This window comes from Zootoca vivipara, chromosome 3 (assembly GCF_965207765.1).
Source record: "Zootoca vivipara chromosome 3, rZooViv2.hap1.1, whole genome shotgun sequence".
NCBI lineage: Eukaryota > Metazoa > Chordata > Lepidosauria > Squamata > Lacertidae > Zootoca > Zootoca vivipara.
This window is the reverse complement of record NC_142586.1, coordinates 94697147-94722521: the sequence shown is the minus strand read 5'-3', so window position 1 is coordinate 94722521 and position 25375 is coordinate 94697147. Positions and strand designations below refer to the sequence as shown.

General features: G+C 46.4%; 1 protein-coding gene across 3 annotated transcripts in view; it reads left to right on the top strand.

The window, feature by feature from the left end:
- The first annotated feature begins 322 nt into the window (after window positions 1-322).
- Window positions 323-25375, top strand: part of VASH2 (vasohibin 2) — a 39204-nt gene continuing 14151 nt past the window's right edge. For all 3 annotated transcript variants that reach the window (XM_035111295.3, XM_088666708.1, XM_035111293.3), the window contains exons 1-5: window positions 323-457; window positions 1342-1804; window positions 8732-8820; window positions 10851-10907; window positions 17156-17230. In XM_035111295.3, coding sequence (XP_034967186.3) covers window positions 1535-1804; window positions 8732-8820; window positions 10851-10907; window positions 17156-17230 — 491 coding nt within the window. In that variant the 5' untranslated portion in view covers window positions 323-457; window positions 1342-1534. The remainder of the gene's footprint in view (window positions 458-1341; window positions 1805-8731; window positions 8821-10850; window positions 10908-17155; window positions 17231-25375) is intronic.

Genomic DNA, 25375 nt, shown 5'->3' with positions numbered 1-25375 from the left:
TTCATTTTTTAAAGTTAAAATAGCCTACTAAAGCAGATTGAAATCAGCTCATTTTATAGACCCTTATACCCACTTTGAATGGGGAGCTGCTGGGAGAACCCCGCTTAATTTTTTATTTTTTTTTTTAAAAAAAATGACACCAAGGCCTGACTCGCAGCACGAGCGATCAGATTTCCCGGGCTGGCCTCGCTCGGCGCCCGGCGCGGCAGCCAATCGGAGCCCGGCCAGCCTTCCTCGCGCCGCGGCCCCGGTCCGCGAGGACCGCCCTTCTTTGTTGCGGCGGCCAATGGGGGCGCTCGGAACGTCGGCGGCTGCCGGGTAACATGGTTCCATGTCAGAGAGCAACACTTGATCATGGAACATGGGCTGAGGCCGGGGCGGCCGAGGCAGCTGCAGAGGCAGCATCAGCCGCAGCCGCCGGGAGAGGATCCGGTGCAATGAATCGCTGCGCGAGCAGGTGAGGCGGGCCGGGTTTTGCAGGGAGGGGAGCCCGAGGATGGGTGGGGTCGCCTGGCGGCCGAGAGAGGGAGGAACCGTCTGCTTTTAAAAAAGGGCTTGCGGTTGTCGCAGCAGACAGGTCCGCCTTCGTCCCTGCACCTCTCCAAGTGGTCCCGGGATCCCGAGACCGGTGCCAGCTCGCCTGCATGCGTGCATGCACCCAGCCTTCCTACCTGCACCATCCGAGGCTGTTTGCCGCATGCAAGCCCCGGAAGAACGAAGCGCGCCGCTGCTACTGCTGAACGGCAACGGGGCTCGCCGGGATGCTCTGCCGGATCCTCGTTCCGACGGCCTTAGCGTTTCCCTCCGCCCCAAGTCAGGCTCCATCCAGGCGCGGAGCCGGGTAGCCAGACACAGAAAGCAGGGAGATCTGGCGGAATCCAGCCTCGCTGTGGGGGTGACAGATTTATGACCACCCGGGACAATGTTATGCGGGAAGAGAGGGATCCAGCTTCTGCAGCAGCAGGCTCCCGCTTCCTTTTGTGTGACAGTTCCCAGAGGGTTATTCCAGGGTGTGCGTATAAATGTGTAGATGCGTGTCCTTAGAGGGAGATCAGGATCCCTCTTGCCTTCTGCCGCCCTCCGGTGAGAGAGAACCTGAGGGGGGGTGCTGAGGAAGAGGGGGATCTGAGGGTCCTCCTCTTTTGTTTCATAGGTGTATCCGGTAAGTGTCTCTGCTTTGATTATTGCTGTTCCATTGTTTCCCATTTCTGGCTGAGAACAACGGGAGCCTCTGCCTGATGCATCTCGCTTGGTAGCTCTCCTAGTGGGAAACGGGCTGTTTCGTCTGACCATGATACTAACATGTGCTGTCTTGCACCTTCTGTTGTTATTTTCGAATAGATTCTGCCTGCAAGAGGAGAGACCCTCCGGTGATCTGCTTGGCTGCTGTTAGCAAGCAACTTCATGCCAACCTGATTCCTTGGGGGGTGGGGGAAGAGGGGATGGGGAGTGCTACCTGTTTGGGACACTGAGCTGTCCGTCTCTTCCTGCTTTGCCCCGGAGAGGTGCCTCTCGTCCCTTTGAAGGCTCAACGATGACGGGGTCCAGCACCAATGTTTCCCGCCACCCTAAAGGAGACAAAGGGGGCCGTTCGAGGAGCTCGCATGCCCGGACGGTTGGCCTTGCCAACAGCGGGGGCTCGGAAGAGGAAGACAAAGATGGAGGGGTGGCTTTCCTCGTCAACAAAAGTGGCTTCCCTATTGATGGGAAGACCTGGGAGAGGATGTGGGGCCACGTGGCGAAGGTGCATCCGTCGGGCAAAGAGATGGTGGAGACCATAAGGAATGCTGACAACCTTGCAAAAGTAAGTTATGACTGCAGCTTCCTTTGTCATGGGCTTTATTCTGCGGCAAGGGTCCGCAGATTCTCTAGCCCAGACAGGTGGCTAGTCTATAGATCTCCCAATGTTGTTGGGCTCCAAATCCCATCAGCCCCAGCCAACATGGTTGATGGTCAGGGGGATGATGGGACATGGAGTCCCAGGCGGCATCTGGTGGGCCAAAGGTTAACCAACTCTGCTCTGGCCAGGTGTGTGAATCAAGCTCATGGGTGTGTGTATTTACTCATTTGCACAATCATTTCTGCTTTCCCCAGTGAGGGTTTCAAAGAATGGTAGAGTTGGAAGGGACCACAAGGGTCATCTAGTCCAACCCCCTGAATTGCAGGAATCTTTTTGTCCAACGTGGGGCTCGAACCCACAACCCTGAGATTTAAGAGTCTCATGGTCTACTGACTGAGCTATCCCTCAGGCTAATTGAGGGTTGGTAGCTCTTTCTTTTGCAAGCAAAGGATTAACTGTAAGGAAGCCAGGCATTGGGTGAGGTAGCCATGGAAATGGGAAAAAGAAACCCCAATTAAATTAATGGACATTACTATGCTCATGCGTTCCAATGGGTCTGCTCTGAGTAGGTCTAACATTTGACACAACCCACCAGCTCTAAACAGGGCACTGAAGTCTTGCCTAGGGACCAGAGCATGCCTTGCTCAGCCTCCTGTGGTCTTTGAGACTTTGCCTAGGTGCCTACGTTTCCAGGCCTTTCCTGTACCATGAGGACTAGTAAGTTGCTTTAAAAGAAGAAGCTTGTACCAGTTTGTATGCATGCGTGGAGTACTGTGGTGTAGTGTAGAATATTCCCAGCCTTGGTTATACTTGCATTAGTATACCTTTGAGACATCTATAAACGCAGCCCAGCAGCTGTACATTTTCATCCCTGGAGGAAATGCTTGTAGTTGCACATTAGAGCGGAGGCCAGAGGTGGTTAACAGCGACAGTCATCTGGGCATTTCCATGCTAAGCACTTAATTTTGAGCAACGAGAATCACTTTCCATGCATTTGGAAATGCCGGGTCTCGTCTTTCCCTCCATGAACAGTTGTGAAAGTTTGCAGCTCTCTGCTAACAGCTCTTGTGATGAAACGAAATCGCAGGTGGCACAACAGCTGCAGTTTGGCAGGAAAAATGACACTCGGCTCAGGATTGTGTTGAATTTCGGATTTGATGCGATGCAATGAGAAGTCTGTAAAAACCCTCAAACCCAGGCAGTTTGGATGGTTTCACTCTGACCAGCTGCTCCAAGCTTGTTCTGTGCACTTACAAGTACTACAAGAAGCTGCCTAGGCCAGATCATCGAGCTAGTCTTGCCTACCTTGACTGGCTGTGGCTCTCCAGGATCTCAGAGTCTTTCCTACAACCTAGAACTGGAAATGTTGGAGATTGAATTTGGGATCTTCTGCATGCAAAGTATAGACTCTACCAATGAGTTATGGTCCCTTTTCTATCAGATGTGCTCTGCTAATGAGCTACAGTTATCTTCAGAGGCTGCCCTGGAGAAACAAAATTGCACCGTTGGTGAGCAAAGAGGCTTGCAGTCATGGCAACACTAAGGATGACGGACTTCAAGATGGATTAAACCCTATGCAAGGTCCTCCACACATACCCAGCGATATAAGTTGTTTGGAGAAGTGCATTCAAATGGCCTCCAGGAGTTCCTTCAGAATTAGTTAAGAACTCCGTGTAACATTTGGGAAGCGGTATTATCTATTTATATATCACATTTATAACCCGCCTTTTTCTTCCAGGAGCTCAAAGTGGCACACATGGTTTTCCCTCTCCTCATTTAATCCCCAGAACAACCCTGCGAGGTAGGTTAGGCTGAGAGGCAGGGACTGGGCCCAAGGTCACCCAGGGAGCTTCGTGGCTGAGTGGGCATTTGAACCCTGGTCTCCTAGGTCCTAGTCCAGGCTTCCTCAACCTCGGCCCTCCAGATGTTTTTGGCCTACAACTACAACTCCCATGATCCCTAGCTAGAAGGACCAGTGGTAAGGGATGATGGGAATTGTAGTCTCAAATCTGGAGGGCTGAGGTTGAGGAAGCCTGTCCTTGTCGGACACTACTAACCCACACGGGCTGTATTTGGACACTACTGCAATCCTATGCACATTTAATTAGGTGTAAGCCCTATTGTGCATGAAGAGGATTGTGCTGTCAGCTTTCCAAGAAGCTGCATCCCAGGACACTAAGTTATCCTTAGAATAGACCCATTGAAATTAATGGACTTAAGTTAGCCCTGTCCATTTCAGTCTACTTGGGGTAAGCTAACATCAAATGTGGGCTGCGGGTGGCGCTGTGGGTTAAACCACAGAGCCTAGGGCTTGCTGATCAGAAGGTCTGTGGTTCAAATCCCCGTGATGGGGTGAGCTCCCGTTGCTTGGTCCCAGCTCCTGCCCACCTAGCAGTTTGAAAGCAGTTTGGAGAAATAGGTACTGCTACAGCGGGAAGATAAACGGTGTTTCCGTGTGCTGCTCTTGTTCGCCAGAAGCGGTTTTGTCATGCTGGCCACATGACCCGGAAGCTGTATGCCGGCTCCCTCGGCCAATAACATGAGATGAGCACCGCAACCCCAGAGTCGGTCACGACTGGACCTAATGGTCAGGGGTCCCTTTACCTTTACCTTTAACATCAAATGCAACAGGCTTACATAAGATGATTGCATTATGACTCTACCAATAAGTAGGATATATTTACTAGTCCTCAAAGAAAACCTAATGCCCTACACCTCTGATGCCATGCATGCCCCTCCCCAATGAATTTGGGGCACTTAGAATCATAGAACCGTAGAGTTGGAAGGAACCACGAAGGTCATCTATCCAACCCCCTCCAATGCAGGAATCTGCCCAACATGGGGAGCTTGACAAAGACTTTCCTAATGCAGCAGGGATTTTAAAGTGGTTTCTACCCGTGTCTACACTGAATTTTAATCTTATACTTTGTATAATCAATTTCTTTTTAACATTCTATGTACACAGCTTAGAAATTCTGAATATAAAGCCACATATAAATGCCTTAAATAAATAACAAAAATGAAAATATAGTCCCTTAGCCATACTGCCCAGAATCTGTTGTGTATTTATTTCAGGATTCCCCTTTGCTTTGAAAAATGAGGGTGATAATTAGGGTTGCCAACTGACCAGAAAAAACCCCCGGCCTGGCTTTCTCTTGTACCTGTCACGGCAGCTTGAAGGGCATTGAGTGAAGCATCATGCAGATAAGCATTACCAGCTATAAATGTATGACAATCAAACCAGTAAAGGCACAGGAGCAACACTGGGTTGAAAGAAAGAGCTGGGTTTTTGTTTTGTTTTGTAAGATGGTTGGCAACCCTATTTCCAATCCCTCCATTTTAATTCATCAGCTGCTAGATCCAATTGAAATCCTTGTAAACGGACTTATTCAAAGTAAGTGCTAAATTGCAACGTATGGGAATCTGGCATATGCCACCCAAATTAAATCTGTAATTAGTGATGATTTTCTTATTAGCGTGTCAGAGGCACGCTATTTCCTCTTGGCCAGAAAGGAATCGGGATTTGGGTTTCAATGAACATCCCAGAGCCCCAGTTGCTCTTGCAGGCGGTCAAGGCAGATGCTTCCTTCCCTCAGCTTTTTCCATTCTGAATTCTAATTCTGCACCATGTGACTTGTGGCTGGCCTGCTGATTGATGAAACAGCTGGCGACGGAGACAACCTGCGATGGAAACTCTCCAGGGATAGCTGCCCTTCCAGCCACCTGTTATGTCTGCAAGGCTAAATACTGTGGGGCCCTGAGGAGACTTTCCTATTAAACTCCCTTGTGTTTTAGCAGTCGTGAGCAAGCATGTCATCTGTCTGGACAGGTTGGCATTTTGTTATGTGCCACAGAGTTGCTCTGACCATTTGTTTTTTTTATTTTATACAAATAAAATAAAAAATCGGAAACCTGGTCTGATACCCACTGGACTGCCTGATCCTACAGTAGATCCCTGGGTGGCAAACTAATTTTTAAATATCCTGTGCACATCTGGGCAAGGCAATTCCAGTGCAAACCAGGAATTTACCCCTTCTGTCACCATGCCTGGAAATCTGCCACATCCCGGATCAGAGTATTTATTGTGATGTCAGGTGATTGACAGGTGGGCACAGTTGCCCACCATCAAACTTGGCCCCCGGGGGATGGGAGAAAAAACAAATCTGTTACACTGTCAAGATCCAGTACTCCATCTCTGGTGAATTCAGTCGAGTGCCTGTGGTCCTCTAGTCAGGCACCCCTAAACTTTGGCCCTCCAGGTGTTTTGGACTACAATTCCCATCATCCCTGACCACTGGTCCTGTTAGCTAGGGATCATGGGAGTTGTAGGCCAAAACATCTGGAGGGCTGCAGTTTGGGGATGCCTGCTCTAGGTGTTGTTCACCTACAGCTCCCAGCATCCCTTGCTGACTGGGGCTCATGGGAGTTGGAGTCCAGCAAAAATAAATATGGAGGGCCTCAGGTTCCCTGCCCTGGTCTGCTCTGACTAGTAGGTGACCTTCTCTTCCTTAACGAGCCAGTGTGGTGTAATGGTTAAAGAGCGTCAGAATAGAACCTGGGAGACCAGGGTTCAAACCCCGACTCGGCCATGAAGCTCACTGGGTGACCTTGGGCCAATCACTGCCTTTCAGCCTAACCTACTTCCTAAGGTTGTTGTGAGGGAAAAATGAGGAGGAGGAGGAGGAGATATAGCTATGCTATATCACCTTAAGCTTCTTGGAGAATGGGATGCAAAATGCAATAAACACAAATAAAGAAGTTATAACTTCCTTAAACAAAATTAGCACCCTGGGGGAACAGAACAGCAGCATCTAAGGGCTGGGGCAATATTTAACATTTTTGGAAATCGGGTGTCCCATTTTTAGGAAGAGGCACGATGCAGAGCTGCGACAGTATTGGAATGCCTGACTGCTGACATCAGATTGTTAAGAGCGGGTGCTCGGCATTCTTTTGTAAATCTGTTATGCAGCTCTAAATGGTAAACTTCTTTAAGAAGTTGTTCATAAACCAAGCATGAGATTCTCGTGGCAAAGGAAGCTTGTCTGTGTTTCAGACATCTGGTCACTGGCTCCTGTCACATATGCCAGCAGTCCGGCTGTTGAAGGCATGTGGCCATGTCCGCTTGCCGATTGCTGGCACAGAAGAGTGACATGCGGCATCATAACCAGCTCCCTTTGACAGTGCCACAAACAGCTGTGGTGAATATTCTGGGGAAAGTATGGCGTAGGGAGTAGTGCTGAGTGATGGGGAACTGTCTTCTGTGCATTGCAAGGCCAAACTAAGAAAACAGTTACTTGATTTGGCAGAGCTGGCCTGACACTGGAATGAAGACCAAACTGAGCTTGGAGAAGTTGGCTCTTTGCAGCACTGAATGTGTACATTCTGCCCAATCTTATTGTCACGAATTGGCTGGAAAGAGAGAGGAATGGTGGGAGGCTGAGGAACCCCAAAGGGGAGAAGGCCCCAAACCTGGGGATTGGTGGTGGGACGCCGATGAGTGGTCAGAGGGAGCAAACTGGGAGGAGGAAACTGAAGAGGTAACAGGGCTCAGTGAGAAGGGAGAGTCTTAGGTAAAGAGAAGTTCTGAATTGGAAGCTGCAGGATAGAGGGATGAGGGGAGCCAAGAGGCAGAGATGAGTCAGGGTGGTGAAGAAGCTTCCCCCTCCCTGGTCTCCCAGGACCAGGAGAGGCATGAAGTGAGAGAAGTAGAAGCAGACATGCCAGCGTAGTCTCAGATTGCTTGGGACAGACCTGGGAGAGGATGAGATTTTGACAGTTGTAGGAAGGTGGGGATCCTCAGTCTCCACAACTGCCTCATAGGGGCAAGACCTACCAAAGAAGAATTGCTGTGCTCATTAGACCTGGGAGACTATGCTTTTAATAAAGAGTTAACTTTGCTTACTCCATATGATTTATTGCTGGCTGGCTCCTGTCACTTATGCACTTGCTATAAGCCAGGAGTGAAGAATCTGTGGCCCTCCTGATGTGGTTGGACTCCAGCTCCTATCATCTGTGACCATTGGCCATATTGACTGGGGATGGTGGGAGTCCTGCCACATCTACCAGGCCCTAGACACCTAGATAATCATAGGGTCGGACTGCATGAACTTCCTTAGTGTAAACCAGTGGTGCTGCTGGCCAGTTGGGACATGAGGCTCAGGAGCCATATATCTGCATAAATGGAAAGTGTGTCTTGGTGCAAATTTGAGAGTATGTGGCTAGGGTCTTCCTGGCATTGATGAAGGCCAGTAATCCTGTTGGCAAAGCATTTTTTTTATTAAGAGAGCATTTGAGGAAGAATGGAAAATGTTTAGAGAACTTTGGAGCAATAGTCAGAGAGATGGTTAGTTGGACAAGACACCTTTTGCAATTTTATGAGAACATGGGAATATGATACTTCTTCAACAAAATATCATAAATGTATACATTTATAAATCAAAGGGCCCAACCAATACCTCCCCCTATTAACTTTATTAAGTATGTTGGTTTCTTTTTCTTTGCTCCCCGCCCCCCCCCTTTTAAATTTTTGTCCATTGATATTGGTATTTTGGGTTATAATACAAATCATAGTTATTTAATGTTGACTTGCATTTTGATGTATCCTGTCTAAACTGTGCAATTATTGTGTGCTTGTTTCCATATCAGTACTTGCATTTTCAATGTACTCGAATATACCTATCCATATAAATAAAAAACAAATAATGGTAAAAAGCAGGGAAGCGAAGAGTCAAGAGATGTGGGGCCGCAAAAGACCCAGGGCTTGAGCCACCCCATAACCGGATCTCTGGTGTGAGCAGAACACTGTCGTTCTGAGGTGATTTCAGCTCTGCCTCCTTCCTGCTTGATTAAGCAACAACCTCTCAACATTTCTCTCTCTCTCCTCGTTCACAGCCTTTAATGCCATCCTTGCCAAGCTACAGGGCTTCCATGACCATCCCTGAGTGGCTTCAGGCAATACAGAATTACATGAAGATGCTGCAGTATCCTTTTTATGTGTGTTCTGGAGACCCAAATCTGCAATATTAAGCTTTTCCATTGAGCTATTGAAGAATGGAGGGAGGGAAGGAAAAGGGTAAAATGTGTCATGAGTATGGAAAGCGAAGGAAAGGTAAAATTCTCTTTGCTACCTTTCCCCGGCACTAGGGAAGATTTGTGAGGCCCCCTAAGCCTTGGCCTGCTTCGCTTGGTCTTGAGGGCCATGCAATTAGCTTGTGCTGACACTGATGAGGATGTAATTGAAGAGGGAGATTTAGCACCCAATCGATTGAAAATGCCCTTTGTGAACTCTGCTTCCAAGGTCATTGGGAAGAGAATTTTCATGTCTTTGTGGTGATGAATTGCTGCTGAGGAAGAGAAGGTGGTGCTCATACCTTTGAAATGCCGGAGCGGCTTGTATTGAGCTGAAGGGGGCTGTGAAGCCTGAGGAGCTTGGTGGGGTAGATCATTAGATGGAACAAGTGAGATCTGCAACAAAACGTTGCTATTCGCCTACACCCCCAATCAGCACTATTCTGTGACTGCTGAGCATGCTCAGTACTCCTTGAGCTGCTTCTTGGGTTCCCTGTTTTTGCAAATTTTGGGTTTTTCTCAAGCCTACTGGTGCTATCCTCTTGTACATGAGCAGTGCCATAGCGGTTCACAGCCTGGAAAGAGAGGAAATGATACAATTTAGCAAATTGGAGTCCTGTAAGAAGGACGCTGAATTTTCACCTAAGGAGAAACCCACACCATATATTTACAGACCATGGCGCTGTAGTTTGTTAAGGGTGTGGTGGGTTGGAGCTGAGTGAGAAGAAGACTACAGCATAGCTGTCAAGTTTTCCCTTTTCTCACCAGGAAGCCTATTCAGCATAAGGGAATTTCCCTTAAAAAAAGAGAGAGAACTTGACAGCTATGCTACAGTTCCCAGGATTCTTTGGGGGAAGCCATGTGCTTTAAATGTACAGTGTGGATGTGCCCAATCTATCTCAGTATTGCCTACCCTGACTGGCAGTAGCTCTCCAGGGTTTCAGGCAGGGCATCTTTCCCAGCTCTATCTGGAGATCCCGGGGATTGAACCTGGGGCCTTTTGCATGCAAGGCAGATGCTCTACCCCTGAGCTACAGCCCTTCCCCAGATAATCGCCTGCAATTCAGACTAGCATATTGGAATATATGGATTGGAGGGGGAGAAGTGTGCGTTAAGTATACAAAGCATTAAAGATGTCTTGAAATATGAGTGAACTTTGTTTGATGTTGCAATGAACCTGACCAGCTTTTAAATAAATTGACCATTCTAAACCTCCTGAGGATCTTCCTTACAAAAAAAACACAAAAAACCCACTCTAAAGCAGAGCCAGCTCTCCAGTTTCCCACGCATCTAAAACAGCAAATTAACCTGATGCTTTGCTTCCTTTTTGACACATCGCTCCATTACAGTTCAGCTCTCCATGCTGGAAACAGATGTTCCCATTGGGCTATTAAGAGGCCGTCCTATGTCTGGCTATTAAGCTGCATCTCTGAGTCAGAAAGTGATTTAAAACACTGCCAAAAAATAAACCACTGTATTGGCCACAGCAAGGGAACTGCCAGAAGGCCCTCAGAGCTGGACCTCAGTGTCTGGGCTGAACAATAAAGGTGGAGATGCTCCTTCATGTATATAGGGCTGAGGCCGTTTAGGGCTTTAAAGGTCAGCACCAACACTTTGAATTGTGCTCAGAAACATACCAGGAGCCAGTGTAGATCCCTTAAGACTGGTGTTATATGGTCCCGGCAGCCGCTCCCAGTCAACAGTCTAGCAGCCGCGTTCTGGATTAATAGCAGTTTCTGAGTCACCTTCAAAGGGAGCCCCACGCTCATTGTCAAATACATCTCCATTGTGTGTGTTTCTAAATCTGTGATTACACTGAAGGTAATAACTTTTAATAGGTGGTCTGCATTTTTAGAAGTGATGATGGTCATATCACTTGCTCAAACAAATCGTTTTCTCCTCCCTGCTTTGCAGTTCCTTTGCCTTAACCAATAAAACCCAGATACAATCACACAGGGACTCAATTTTTTGAAATTAGGAAATCAAGACCTCTAAGTGGGTAAGTAACAATTGGGCTCATGCTGGGTGCTCTGGTGGGCTTGGGTTCTTTGATTTTTAAAGAGAGCTCCTAAGGTTGGGCAACTTGTCTGCATGGATAAAACAGGATGGTCCATTTAGCCCAGCATCCTGTTCTCACAATGGCCAACCAGATTCCTATGGGAAACCTGCAAGCAGGATGCAACCACAAGAGCCTTCTCCTCTCCAACAACTGTTTCCAGCAACTCAGAAACTTTGGCATGTGAACGGAGGCTGGGAGTGGAAAGTTACAATCTGGTCAGGTCTGTACCACTGACAAGGCCGGTTGCCTAGCCAAAAATGCCAGCTTGTAGTTGCTTCATCATGGACCAACACTATGTGATAAGTCATTGCATGAATTGCCCCAAAGACTGCATTATATGGCTCATCTGCTGCAGCAGACAGATGTTGGTTATGACTAGTGGTGTATTAGTAAGTTTTGAAGTGTAGGAGCTTATGACAGCCCCATAGCCCTGCTTTTGAGGAGAGACAAAAGCACGGTTTCTGTTACACACCCACATAATGGCATAATACCTAGTCTGTTAGATCAGCAGCCCATGCCATCATATGCAGGACTTCCTAGGAGTTAGCTCCAATGAACTCAGTAGTGTTTACTTGCCTAGGATGCATTCAACGTGAGTTACTTAGGTCTGTTAATTTCACTAGGTCTACTCTGCGTAATAGTTCGCTGTAACTATAACCCGTAGGCTCATCTTGAAAAACACATCGAGACAAGGTTTAAACCAGGCTTCCTCAAACTCGGCCCACCAGATGTTTTGAGACTACAATTCCCATCATCCCTGACCACTGGTCCTGCTAGCTAGGGATCATGGGAGTTGTAGGCCAAAAACATCTGGAGGAAGCCTGGTTTAAACAAAAGATCCCCGTCTGCTAAATTGCAACCTCTTTAGCTTTTGATTGGAAATGCAAACCATCCTGCAAAGAAGGGTTTCCATTTAAACTGCTAGGGAGAAGTAGGAAAGGAACAGAAAGAAGAATCCAGCCTCTCCTTGATTATTTTTATTCTTCTCTGGCCTCCTCTATACTAATTTGTCACAAATAATCTTGGAGACCCCATTCACTTGCCAGAGCAAGAAGACTTCATTAATTACCCTGCTTCACTGGCCAATGATATCACTGCTCCTATCCTGAAAAAAGTCCAGAGCTGCACTCCTCCGTATTTCCCTTCCACAGTGCTGCTGTTTTTTTGGCTTTAGAATGTAACTCTGTTGCTGGATCGATGGTCCCACAATGGGGCAGAACAGTCTTCTTTGTGGAACGAGTGGCAAGCATTTGTTCTGCTGACTTCAGTAACAACCCCAGATCACTGGATGGAATAATGCTTTAATTGCTTTTACAACGTTTTTTTAACTAATTGCTTTGATATGTTTCTAACTGTAATTGCTTTTAGAAGCTTTTAACTTAAATATATATATATATTTTCATTACTGACAAGTCCGGCAGCAGGGTATTATATCATACCATATAAAAGTGTTTAACAATTTTTAGAATGGTTTTGCTTTTGCTTTTTAAATTGTGGATCTTTGTGCCACCCTGGGTTTTTCTGGGGAGGAAGGGTGAGATATAAATGAAGTAAATCAAATCAATCCATCAATATTTGTGCAAGTATTGTGTGACCTGACAGACAACATGTGTCTGCTTAAATTAAGCTAGCAAAATGCCTGGCACCTTGGATTTTTAAAATCTGCCTTCGGTATGTTGGTGAGCGGAGGATCCAGATAAGTGAGGTCTTGCACTGGAAATGGAGCATACATTAAAACATGAATTTGGTATTTCGACAATAAGGAGGATGAGTTGCTGCTTGCCTTTGCTCTGCTCAGCTGGTGAGGACTGTCAGGCACTGAAACCATTAATATTCTGCCCACCCTGATGGCTTCAGGAAGCGGGGATAATAATTACCATGTTGTAAAACCTTGTATTGAAAAGCTGCCAAGACGCGCTCCTTTTTCCCAGCTAGCAAGGAGACTGTTGCACATGGCTTTGCATGCGCATGGCCTGCTGCTTCTGAGCCTGGTGTCAGAAGTTCTCAAGGCAGGGGGCTCTGAAGCTCCCTGTGGAGATCCGGAAGGTCAGCTATTATTTATCCTTCCTAGCATGTCTTTACCCAGGCAGGAAGCTGATTGACAACTAGCCTCTACTTCCTCCCAACTGGTGTAATAGAAGAGCTTTAAACTTCCACCTCTCATAGTATTTCTACTAAGTACATACTGTAAGAAGACGTCTGTGCTGGGATAGATCAAAGGACTACCTGGGTAAAAAGGTAAAGGTAAAGGGACCCCTGACCATTAGGTCCAGTCGTGACCGACTCTGGGGTTGCGCGCTCATCTCGCATTATTGGCCGAGGGAGCCGGCGTATAGATTCCAGGTCATGTGGCCAGCATGACAAAGCCACTTCTGGCGAACCAGAGCAGCACAAGGCAACACCATTTACCTTCCCGCTGTAGCGGTTCCTATTTATGTACTTGCATTTTTGACGTGCTTTCAAACTGCTAGGTTGGCAGGAGCTGGGACCAAGCAACGGGAGCTCACCCCGTCACAGGGATTTGAACCGCCGACCTTCTGATCGGCAAGCCCTAGGCTCTGTGGTTTAACCCACAGTGCCACCTGGGTCCCTATATATAGCAAAACTGTATAATATAAAATAGAACCACAGAGACTGGGAAACTAATGTCTCTGCAGATGAATGTCATCCTTGGACATTCAGTGGCCTTTTAAATATGATTGTGGTGGTTGCAGCGGTGGGGTTATTGTTTTGTCCTTGTCCTTGTTTTTGTCTTATGTATTTTGTGTTCTTATTTCGAATTTTTATGTTGCGAACCTCCCTGGGATCTTCAAATATTAAGGGTGGTATACAAATTTAATAACTAAATAAATAATAAATGCAAATAGTAATAGTAATACTACTACTACTACTAATAATAATATAATTAATAATTTTGTTTATATGATGGAACATTGCATAAGACACAGCAGTGTAGATGTCTCAGCTCTGCAGGGTCCAGCACTTATTTTGCCGTTTTGGTTAAGTCTCAAGACAGGACTGGCTGGAAGACATTTGTAGGAGACATATTGTTCAGTGTTACTTGGGGGGCCTGTTTGTGCCAGCTCCTCCCAGCACAGCAGGTTGCTTGTCTGTGCTTTAGCTGCTGTGTTTCCTTAGTGTGATCCCTGATCTATGAATAGGAATTGTTGTGAACATGGTGAGCCAGTGCCTGTAGCAATGCTCAGAATGGGGACCTTGAAAAACGCTGAAGCTGTGTCTGTAAGCAGCTTTGGCTGTGATGACAGATGGGATGTGGGGGGCGGGGGGGGGGAGAGAATTGTTTCTCTGTCTCCCTGCAGGGGAGATGCAGACATGCCTTTTTTTTTTAGTGAACTGGAGAAACACATGGACAGGTATTTGTGCTTCCTGTTCCTCATGCATCCTTGTCACATCTGAAGCTTCTGTGAACAAAAAACACATTGCTGTCTAGACTGGGCTAGTGTGATAACTAAAACAAGGCTTATTCTCCAACTCCACCTATCTACTTACAGGGAGCTTCTCTGAGATGTCCTGTTTGGGGACTCAATTGTTTACTGCCATGACTTTTGTTAGTATAGAGCTTGCTATACGCCTAAAGCGTCCCTTATGAGGAATGGTTGAGGGAATTGGGTATGTTTAGCCTGGTAAAGGGGACGTGGGTGGCGCTGTGGGTTAAACCACAGAGCCTAGAGCTTGCCGATCAGAAGGTCGGCGGTTCGAATCCCCGTGATGGGGTGAGCTCCCATTGCTCGGTCCCTGCTCCTGCCAACTTACCGTAGCAGTTCGAAAGCACATCAAAGTGCAAGTAGATAAATAGGTACCGCTCCAGCGGGAAGGTAAACGGCGTTTCCGTGTGCTGCTCTGGTTCACCAGAAGCAGCTTTATCATGCTGGCCACATGACCTGGAAGCTATACGCCGGCTCCCTCGGCCAATAAAGTGAGATGAGTGCCGCAACCCCAGAGTTGGTCAAAACTGGACCTAATGGTCAGGGGTCCCTTTATCCTTTACCTTTAGCCTGGTAAAGAGGAAACTGAGAGCAGCTATGACAGCCCTCTTTAAATATCTAAAGGCAGGGTCAGCAAACTTTTTCAGCAGGGGGCCGGTCCACTGTCCCTCAGACCTTGTGGGGGACCGGACTATATTTTGAAGGGAAAAAAATGAACGAATTCCTATGCCCCACAAATAACCCAGAGATGCATTTTAAATAAAAGCACACATTCTGCTCATATGAAAACACACTGATTCCTGGACCGTCTGTGGGCCTGATTTAGAAGGCTTTGGGGCCGGATCTGACCCCCGGGCCTTAGTTTACCTACCTATGATCTAAAGGGCTGTCACCTCGAAAAGGGAACAAGCTTGGTTTCTACTGCTGTGGAGGGAGAACCCAAACCAATGGCTTGAAGTTAGAAGAAAGGAGATTCCAGCTAAACCTCAGGAAGAACTTTCTGATAGTAAGTGCTGTTTGGCAATGGAACACTCCTTCTTTGAAGGTTTTAAAACAGAGGTTGGATGGCCATCTGTCATGAATGCTTTAGCTGAGATTCCTGCACTGCAGGGGGTTGGACTAGATGACCTTCAGGGTGCTTTCCAACTTTACAGTTCTATGATGCTATGAAAAGAGGGAATTGCTATTTTATGCCTGGAAAGTGGCACTCAGTTGAATGGGAATGTTACTTCCTGCACTACAGCAACTATGCAACAGCCACTGGTATGAATAGAATCCAGGGGGATGAACATAGGGCAAAAGTGCAATGTGCAGAAAGTCAATTGCAATTCAGCTTGCAGTGAAAGAGGAATGTTTATGAGCACTAGGAAACTTCCCATCTGGAAGCAGACAAGGTTCAGCAGGCAACCCACAGAGACGTCAAGTCAGAATTGCAGGACTATAATTAACATAAGAGTATAAAAAGAACCTTGCTGGGAAAAGCAACTGGAGCACTTTGGGAATTGTTCTAACTTTTATTGTGTCTGAAATTTGTTTAGCTGCAGGAGTTCTGGTGTGCTACTTTAACAAACAGTCTCCATTGGGAATTAAACTGACTAGACCAGAAAGGGGTGAAACATAGGAAATGGTCTAGCCAGCCCGATACTGAATGTTTTTTGCAGCCCAAGATCTACATTACTTTCTGGGCAGCCTGGGCAGAGCAAGGAATGCAAATGTTATCTATGCAACACAGCTATGCCCTCCTTTGGCCAAAGAGAGCAACAGATCCCCAGTGGCGAAGCTTCATGCGCCGGCACGGGAGTGGGACTTGGAGGGCAGGCACGTCCTGGGGGCATGGCACTGATCCTGGGGGTGTGGTGCCCAGCGCGGGCGGGGGAGCAGCTGCGATGACACCCTGCTGGGGGAAGTTTGCTCCTCCCGCACTCCTCTTCCTCCGCCAGTGATATTCCCAACTGGTTTGAGGACACGGAGCCTGTTATCACTGCAAAATGTGAGGCCCTTGTGGACTACAAGGGTGCGCCCTGCGAAAAGGCACTTGCCACACCGAGAAAGGCCCAGCAAGATTGCCAGACAATGTGCCAATGACTACTGGCTAAAGCTTTGCACAGTAGGCTGGCCTCTAAACACCCACCCACCCCACCCAATTTATCCAGACAAGCAAGAGGCATCATCGGAAATCAGGGACACATCTCAGCCAGGCAAAAACATTCAGGGTGCAAAGCAGCGCTGGTGAGGGGGCTGGCCTGGGGAGAGTTCAGAGGGCCAGAAAGAGAGGATTGGAGGGCCACATTTGGCCCACAGACCTGAGGGTTCTTCACCCCTGGTTTGCAGGGTTTCAGACAGGGTTCTCTCCCAGCCCTGTTTGGAGATGTTGGGGATTGAAACTGGGGCATTCTGCATACAAAGCGATGCTCTGCAACTGAGCTGCCATCCTTGCCCTGGCAAGCCAATACGGTCGGTTTCACAACTCCAGTTACTTATGTGGAACTAAGTCATGATGAGGAATGAGTAAAACAGTATAAAACAGGCTGCCCGCTCCACAGGACTCCTCCACAACTCAGTTGGGTTTGTGTAGTCATGAAGTCATCAGTGCCAGAACAAGAAGTTCTTAACATTGTTTTCTTCTGAAAGTTGCTTTCTCTGAGTGACTATAGCACATGGCCATGGATTTCAGGCATAATGATTCTTGGTCCAACATTTGTATAAATGATTTGTTTTCTTTTTCCTCCCCTGCTTTTGTAGGTTAATGGAATCAGCAAAAGAAATGACCAGGGAATCTTTACCTATCAAATGCCTTGAAGCAGTTATCCTGGGGATGTATCCTTTTATCTACAGGTTCTTTGCTCGGATCTGTTGTTGTTGTTGTTGTTGTTGTTGTTGTTGTTGTTGTTGTTGTTGTTGTTAATAATAACAATAACAACAACAACAACAACAACAACAACAACAACAACAACAACAATAATATAATGGTAACCTACACTTCTTGGATGCTGTGTAACAACACCAACCAAAGGTGAGTTTAAACAGCTGATTTTGGGAAACTGCATCCTTCCAGATGTTGCTGGACTACAGTTAATCACTCCAACAACATCTGGGCTACACATCTGTGAGGCAGAGGATTGATGGAAGCTTGACTCCTTTTCAATATGCTTTGAAACATCTCTAATGGCCTAGTTTTCTTAGATTACCTAGGAGCAAAGCATTCATTTTAAAATAAAGCAGGGAATTGTGATGGAAAACCCAGGCTTTTCACATCAGTCACTTTGTCGCAAATATATTTCCCCCAAATATGGCATGGTCCAGAATAAATCCACCACTCAGTGCTAGGGGCGTACCTAGGAGTTAGGTAGGTTGGTCTCCACCAAGGGTGAAGTCTCTGGGGTGGGGCCCCCACAAAAATCGCATGTTTCTACCCTGGCTTGGTGTCACAGCATTCCTGAGGGGGCGCCTCCCCGGCTGGCCGGCAGTGCTATTAGCTCCTTGTCAAGGTCAATACACTATTATTGCACACATAACATGTTGCAGGATATATCCATCAAAACGCACCAGTCGGGGGGGGGGGCTTAGTCAGCAAGAAATTAGCACTCCCCTCCTTTCTGAATGTCAAGATCATGACTGAGCTTCCCGAGACCCTCTCTCCTTCTGTGGAAATAAGATCCAGGCAGTAATAACCTCATTACGCTGACAGGGCTCGCTGCTGCTTGCATTCGGGGCAGGATCACGCCAAAGCAGCAGTGCTTAAAAAATACGGGAGCTTCCCAGTGCCAAGCAGATTACTGAGTTGTCATTTTAATCAGGTCTCTTGACAGCTTGCACTGTCAGCTTTTACAAGTGATTTTCCTTCTTCTTTTTATATAAAAAAGATCACTTCTGTAATCTCTTTGTGTGTCAAATTCGGTTTTGGAGCACCCTCTTCCTGCTTAGAAGCCTCTTGAAGTTTTGTGAGGCGGTGAGTTGAAGCACTCAATTCACTGCAAGATCTGGGGTTGGTTGAAGGCACAGCTGATGAGTCCTTATCAGACCTCCCCCCTCAGGATATCAGACTCTCAGTAAACAGAGCAGGGGAGATTATATGGGACTCTCAGTAAACAGAGCAGGGGAGATTATACGAGTTGTCTGGCTAGAGATTTCTAAAGGAATCCAGACAGCTTCCTCTCCTCATCTGCTTGTTTGGCCCGCTAAAGGTAAAAAAAAGGTAAAGGACCCCTGACAGTTAAGTCCAGTCGTGAACGACTCTGGGGTTGCAACGCTCATCCCACTTTACTGGCCAAGGGAGCTGATGTTTGTTCGCAGACGGTTTTTCCGGGTCGTGGGGCCAGCATGACTAAGCCGCTTCTGGCAAACCAGAGCAGTGCACAGAAACATTGTTTACCTTCCCGCCGGAGCGGTGCCTATTTATCTACTTGCACTTTAACGTGCTTTCGAACTGCTAGGTTGGCAGGAGCTGGGACCGAGCAACAGGAGCTCACCCCGTCGCAGGGATTCGAACCGCCGACCTTCCGATTGGCAAGCCCTAGGCTCTGTGGTTTAGACCACAGCGCCACCCACGCCCCAAAAACTCTCCCCCAATCATAGCCCTCTTGAGATAACAAACATGCTCAATTTTGTTTAAGAACACAAGAGCTCTAGTCCAACATCCTATTCTCACGGTGTGTTTCCTTTGGGAAACACGCAAGTGGGAACTGAACCCAATAGCACGCTCTCCACTTCTGAATCCCAGCAACAGGTTCCCAGAGGCATATTGCTTCCGCCATGTCTTCCCCATGTTGTGCACTGGCCCTGAACTAACAACAGCCATGCAATCTTTGGATTTCTTTATACTAACTTGGATCCAACCTTTGGCTTCTGCAGAAAAAAGGCTTTTGATCCAATGTAGGGATCTCACCAGCAGAGTAGAGGTGGCTTTTGCTGATACCTCCCCTTCTCCCTGCAGTCCCCAGTGCCACACCAGCCCACACCAGCTTTTCCCAACCAGGTGCCCTTCAGATGTTTTGGACTGTAACTCCTATCAGCACCCGCTACGCGCATAGCCTGTGGTCAGGGATGATGGGAGTTGCAGTTCCAAAAACCTGGAGACCACCACCAGATTGGGAATGCTGCTCTGTTCAGTTGTGGAGGGCTTCCCAAACCCTGGACACATGTGGAAGGCGGTGCTGGGAGCTGCAGGGGGAATGGGAATCCATCCAATTCCTACCCCCCTAGGGTGCTAAGTCTAGATACAATCCTCTGCATTAAAAAAATAAAATATTGCATCCTTCCCTTTTTTAAAAAAACCCAGGCAAGACCATTTTCATTCTAAAGCAAGATAAAATGTCACTAAAATTGAAGTTTAATTCAAAATCAAACTTTTGAAGAGAAGCAACCAGAAGTTCAATCAGCAACCAATGCAGTCATTTCAGGCAAATATACTTACTGAGCCAAAATTGAGCCGATAAAAAGGCTGGCAGTGTAGGTGAGACTTCACTATTTTCTGGAAAACACAGGGGGGTTGTGGCTTAGGCAATGAATCCTGTATTTGTAGAGCAGTTACGAGCAGTACTCTGCTCTTCGGTCCTTCCTGATCTTGCGTCTTGGCTAAAGGAAGCACAGAACAATGTCCCTATCTTGAAGTTAGTGTTCATGAATGCTCACGCAGATAAATATCCCCTGATGTGCACAGCATCAGACTCAAAACATGTCCAAATTTATAAGGTTACTATCCGTGCTTTCGACGTCAGCCGCAAATTCTGGTGAGCTCTTGGGCAAGACGGTCACATGGAACTCCACCCTGTTCTTCACATCTATTCCCTTGCTACAGCAAGTGCAAGGGGCTCTTGTCAGTGGGGCCCATCTGGGGGTATGGGTCCTCAGCAGATGCCTAACTATGCTGACCCCTTGGCGCCATCCCTGAGTGGTTTGTATCAGGATCACCCTGTCAATCATGAACAGTGAATGAGAATGGATGCCCTCTGCCCAGCAAAAGCCACAGAATTGCACTTACGACCAGCTGAAAATTCTGTACATTTCTGAGACAAGCCCCATATGGGTGGAGGGCTAACTTTACTTCTGTTTGTGTACATCGTGCAGACACAACATCAGTGGGAAGCAAGCTTTCTTTCCTGCCGTTGCTGTTTCAGAGTAGGCTCAGGCTTGCTCTGTGTCTGGTTGTACTGTATTCATTTCATTTTTCGTTTCAAAAAAGAGGTTGACCCCGGCCATTGATTTCACTAGGTAACAAAGCTTCCTATACCTGAAAGTGCCCTTCTCTGGCTATTGTTTCTGTGGTACACAAGAGTGCAAAGTCAAAGGTGGTTCTCCTCCTCCTAGTTAGAATTTAATGGGATTAAATAACAAGGACTTGAGGAGCTGAAGGCTTTATGGCTCTGACACAAGGGCAGATGGCGATAGGGGGCAGCTGTTTAGACTTAACAGAGATCTGCTTGTAGTCAAATGGAGTTAAATTCTTTTGAGATGCAAGGAACAATTGCAACGGATCAGATCAGTGCCTGAAAGACTTGATAGATGCTAACAAAAGAAAGGGCAGATCTAGAAGTTGGTTACATAGAAGAAGAAATGCAACTGGCTTCAAAATTTATCCCAGATGAAGTCTGCATTTACTTGTCTTCTGGTGACCCCAAAGCACTTAAAGTTCTAATTAGCAAGAAGGCATTTTGATTTTAAGATCCTAAAACTAGTTGAGAGCTGTATGAGAGGCCTTTGCAGGCCGCTTGAGTTCTGCTTCGCAAGCAGAGAGTGAGGTCTCTGCATGGGACAAAAGTAATATTGCTGGGTGTGTGTGTGTGTGCGGGGGGGGGGGGTCTGCCGACAGAAAACTCTCCCAGCATAATGTCCCATCTGTTGTGTCCTATCAACAGTGTGTGTGTGTGTGTGTGTGTGTTTAATGGTGTCAGAATGCTAATGGATCTGCAGGATTCAAAGCCTCTTAATTCCCCCCAACATACAAGGTTGACCTGAAAGAACGCCAAGCATATTCTGTTTGGGTATGTGTTGCTATTCAGTAATTTGCTTTCCACACCAAGTGAGCAGAGCATGATGATTATATGTTTCTGTGCTGTGTAGCTTTATCTTCATCCCATAATCACTCCTCCCTTGCCCTCCGCTACCCCCTTTTTTTTTGTTCTGGGCATGTGCACAGCTATTTCTGTACCTCAGAAGTGTACAAGAGCACAAGAGCAGATGTTACCAGCCATTAGTTATCATGTTTCACAGTAGACAAAATGAAGGCTTGGGCTCTCCTCCCCTATATCCATTTGGTGTCTGTGGTTTTTTTTAAAAAAAGAATATTTCGGTCCTGTACCAGAGTGATATAATTTCACTATCTTGATATACTGCTTGCTTTGGTGGGGACTGGGAGTGGCGGCACTATATCTCCCTCAAACTAGGAATACTCTATAGGCCCCCATAGCTATTAGGAGCACAGCCACGCTTCTCCCCCACCCCCAATCCAAAAAACACACCAGCAATGAAGTTCTGGAATTCTGATATAGAGGTTTTGTGCAACATCTCCAGATGTCTGTGTATGTGTGTATATATGCACACTTGTCTTGATGTATGTACTGTGATTACCGTCTCTGAGGTAATCCACCACATGTGTGGAGATCCTGAGTGTTATAAGAAAAACTGCTCCCTTTCCCTATATGGACCCAAGAGTCCGTATAGAGTCCTTATGTAGGTTCTCTATCGCTAGGAGAAAATAACAGAAGCAACCAGAGAATATTGAGAAGCAAAGCAGCTAGTAAGCCTGATTTTTATTAAACTATTGCAACAGGGTGCTCACCCCACCCCCACCCCCCATGCAGGAGGGAGGAGGAACCCAGAACAATGGTGTGCAAGCTCTTATACAGTGGTACCTCGACTTACAAATGACTCGACAACCGAATTTTTCGACTTACGAATGGGGGCAATGGCTGCGCGCTTACGAATGTCTCGGCATCCGGAAAAACCCCACGGTGGTTTTAGATAGGGATTTTTCGACTTTCGAATTTTTAGATAGGGTTGCTTCGACTTACGAATTTTTCTGTTTTCAATGCATTCCTGTGGGAAATTGCGTTTCCAATGGCGTTTTTTGACTTACGACGTTTTCGACTTACGAAGGTGCCTTCGGAACAGATTAAATTCGTAAGTCAAGGCACTGCTGTATAGACTTTTGAAATTGCCACCCTGTAGCTCAAGACCACCCCGCAATGCATTTCAGAAGGGGCGGTCTACAGCAGAATCGTGTCTGGCAGGAAACCTGGAGAACCTGGCCATTATTTTGTGATGATAAATACTTAATTCCTGAGTCCAGGTCACAGGCGCACCCTACTGTGCCCTTATGTGCCCATAAAGCAGGATTTATGAGCACATAGACAATGGGGAGGCTATTCCCATTCGCGTCCAAACTGCAGAGGAATATTTGAGGTCACTGAAAGAATCAAAATGGCTTTAGGACTGTTTTCCTGTACTGTTTCAGACATGTGGTTTATATATATATATATGTATGTGCTTGCCTGGTACATTTATGAACATTTATTTTATATCTTAAACCTTATAACTCTCATAACACTGAGAGAACAGTTATTCTGAACTGAGAGGTGTGGCAATAGAACCCATCGAAACATCAACACACAGACGTGGTGCTCACCCCCAAAAATGTGCTAAAGAGCTTCCACATTAGTGGTGACTAGGGTTTCATAACAGCTTCTTTTTACTTGCTGGACTTTCTGTGCAATGGGGAACCTCTGAGTAAAAAGGACAGGTTAGCATTTTGATGCAGATGATGTTATGTGGATGATGTGAAAAGCCTCCACACATGAGCCGTATCGATTCCACAACCAACTCCTGCCTGGAAGCAGGCATGTTTTTGCTTCTGATTTGATGTCGGATCTGGGGTTGCGGTGCGAGATGAGCGCCGCCCTGGACCTAATGGTCAGGGGTCCCTTTACCTTTAGCTTACCAAGCCTTGTAGGTCTATCGATAACCTTAAGTGACAGAAGGAGGAAGGACGTGTTTGTCGAACTATGACGTATCCTGCATTCCCTGTAGCCTTTGCTTAAGGATCAGTAGGAGCGATGTTGGAAAACCATGACTGCAAATATTGCGGAGGCCTATAAATTGGTTCTGATGTGTCCTAGAATGATATTGTGCTAGCAGTGGCACACAAAGATTAGTGTGCACATGACACATATTGATCTGGATAAAAAAAAGTCTGCTGAAAAGTCCTTCCATTTTTAAGTGCTTTCCTGGCACTTTGGGAATGCAGAAGAAAGAGCTGTTCATGTTTATGTGAGAATGGATTGGAGGGCAGGTTTCTCTCAGCTGAGTTCCATGCCATTTCAGTTAGACAAAGCCTACTGTTGTTGTTTTTCATTTTGCAAAGGCGTTTTGCAATGTGGGGAGTGATGGAAACGCGTTAGCTCCTGAGGTCACTTTTTTGTCTCCTTAGAGTGTACCTTGAGTGTCATAATTACCCAGACCCTCAGCTGGGATAATTACTTGGGGAAGTAGTGTGTGGGTGAAAAGAGGTTGCGCAGAGTGTTTTAACAGTACAATCCTTGTACTGAGCAAATATACATGGATATTAAAAGGCTCTGGGTTCCCTGGGACTTGCTCTCTACGACTGCAGCCCAGTCATCTTGATAACTTTGAATTCTAAAAAGATGAATAGAGCTTCAGATCAGAATTTGGCCCTCATAGAAGCTGCATTCAAAAGGCAACAGTTCCTTTGCAAACTCCTTTGAGGTGAGGTTAAAGGCAGATAGTAGCTTACAGACAGTTGCATATAGACTATGCATTTAAAGCACACATCCCCCACAGAATCCTGGGAACTGTAGTTCACCCCTCACAAGTCTCAGCATCCTTGACAAACTACAGTTCCCATGATTCTTTGGGTGGTGACGGAATGTGCTTTAAACATATGCCATGTGCAGCTAAGGATTAAAAGTGGTTTGGCAAGGGCAATGAGACCACACTATACACATAAAGGACCCACACTATGCTTGTGCCTGTGTCTTGTTTTAGACTGTTGTGATATTCTACTTTAAATGGTTGTAATGCACCACAGGACCTTTCAGGAAGGTAATACATAGAAAATAATAATAATTTTTAAAAATAATCTTTTGTCCCATAGCCTCTATTAAACTGTTCTTGCAGGTTTCATTTATACTGTTTCATACTTTTATAAAACCTGTTTAAGCCGAGGTGAAAGAACTACCTGTGAGGGACAATCCTTTCTTGAAACTGCTTTCCACACTCCATTAACCAGCTGGTTCGAAGTGTTTCCAATTAGGTTGGAGAATATACATCTCTCAGAACTGATGGAGTGATTGTTGCTCTTGAGACCCCTCTGAACATTTTGTGCTTTATAGAACAAACACCATCTTTATAAACTTCCTTCCTGATTTTCACTTTACGTACGCTGTGATCTTGAGTCCTTTCAGCAGCAGAAGGCTAGGGCAGACTCAAGCATTTTGGCAACTGAGGTATAAAACCCAAGTACTGACCCCTCATATAGTTATAAATTGAGTGATACCATCTCTTTAATGGTGGTTAAGATTTGCTGCCAAACTGCCTAAATTGGTTGCCCTGTAGAAGGTAATTGGCTCCATTACACACACATTTCATGTATTGTAGAAGCTCACAGGTTCAATCTCTGACATACCCACTTAAAAGGATCTTCAATGCTTAGAAAACCCTTGTGTCTTGGCGGGAGAGGCATTGCTAATTGGAATACGGTAGATAATATAGGGCTAGAATGACCAATGGTTGCGTTCAGATGTCACAATAAAATATGGCTTATTGTGACAGGAACAAGCCTAGGAAAGCACTGGCATTCTACACTCCTCTCCTCTCCTTTCTTCTCCTCTCCACCACCTGTTTTTATTCTAACTACAGTTTGTGATGTCATCTGACACAAGCCACCTACAAGCCGTGGGTTATGAAGATGGATTGTTTCAACAAAACACAGTTGAGAGGTGAACCATC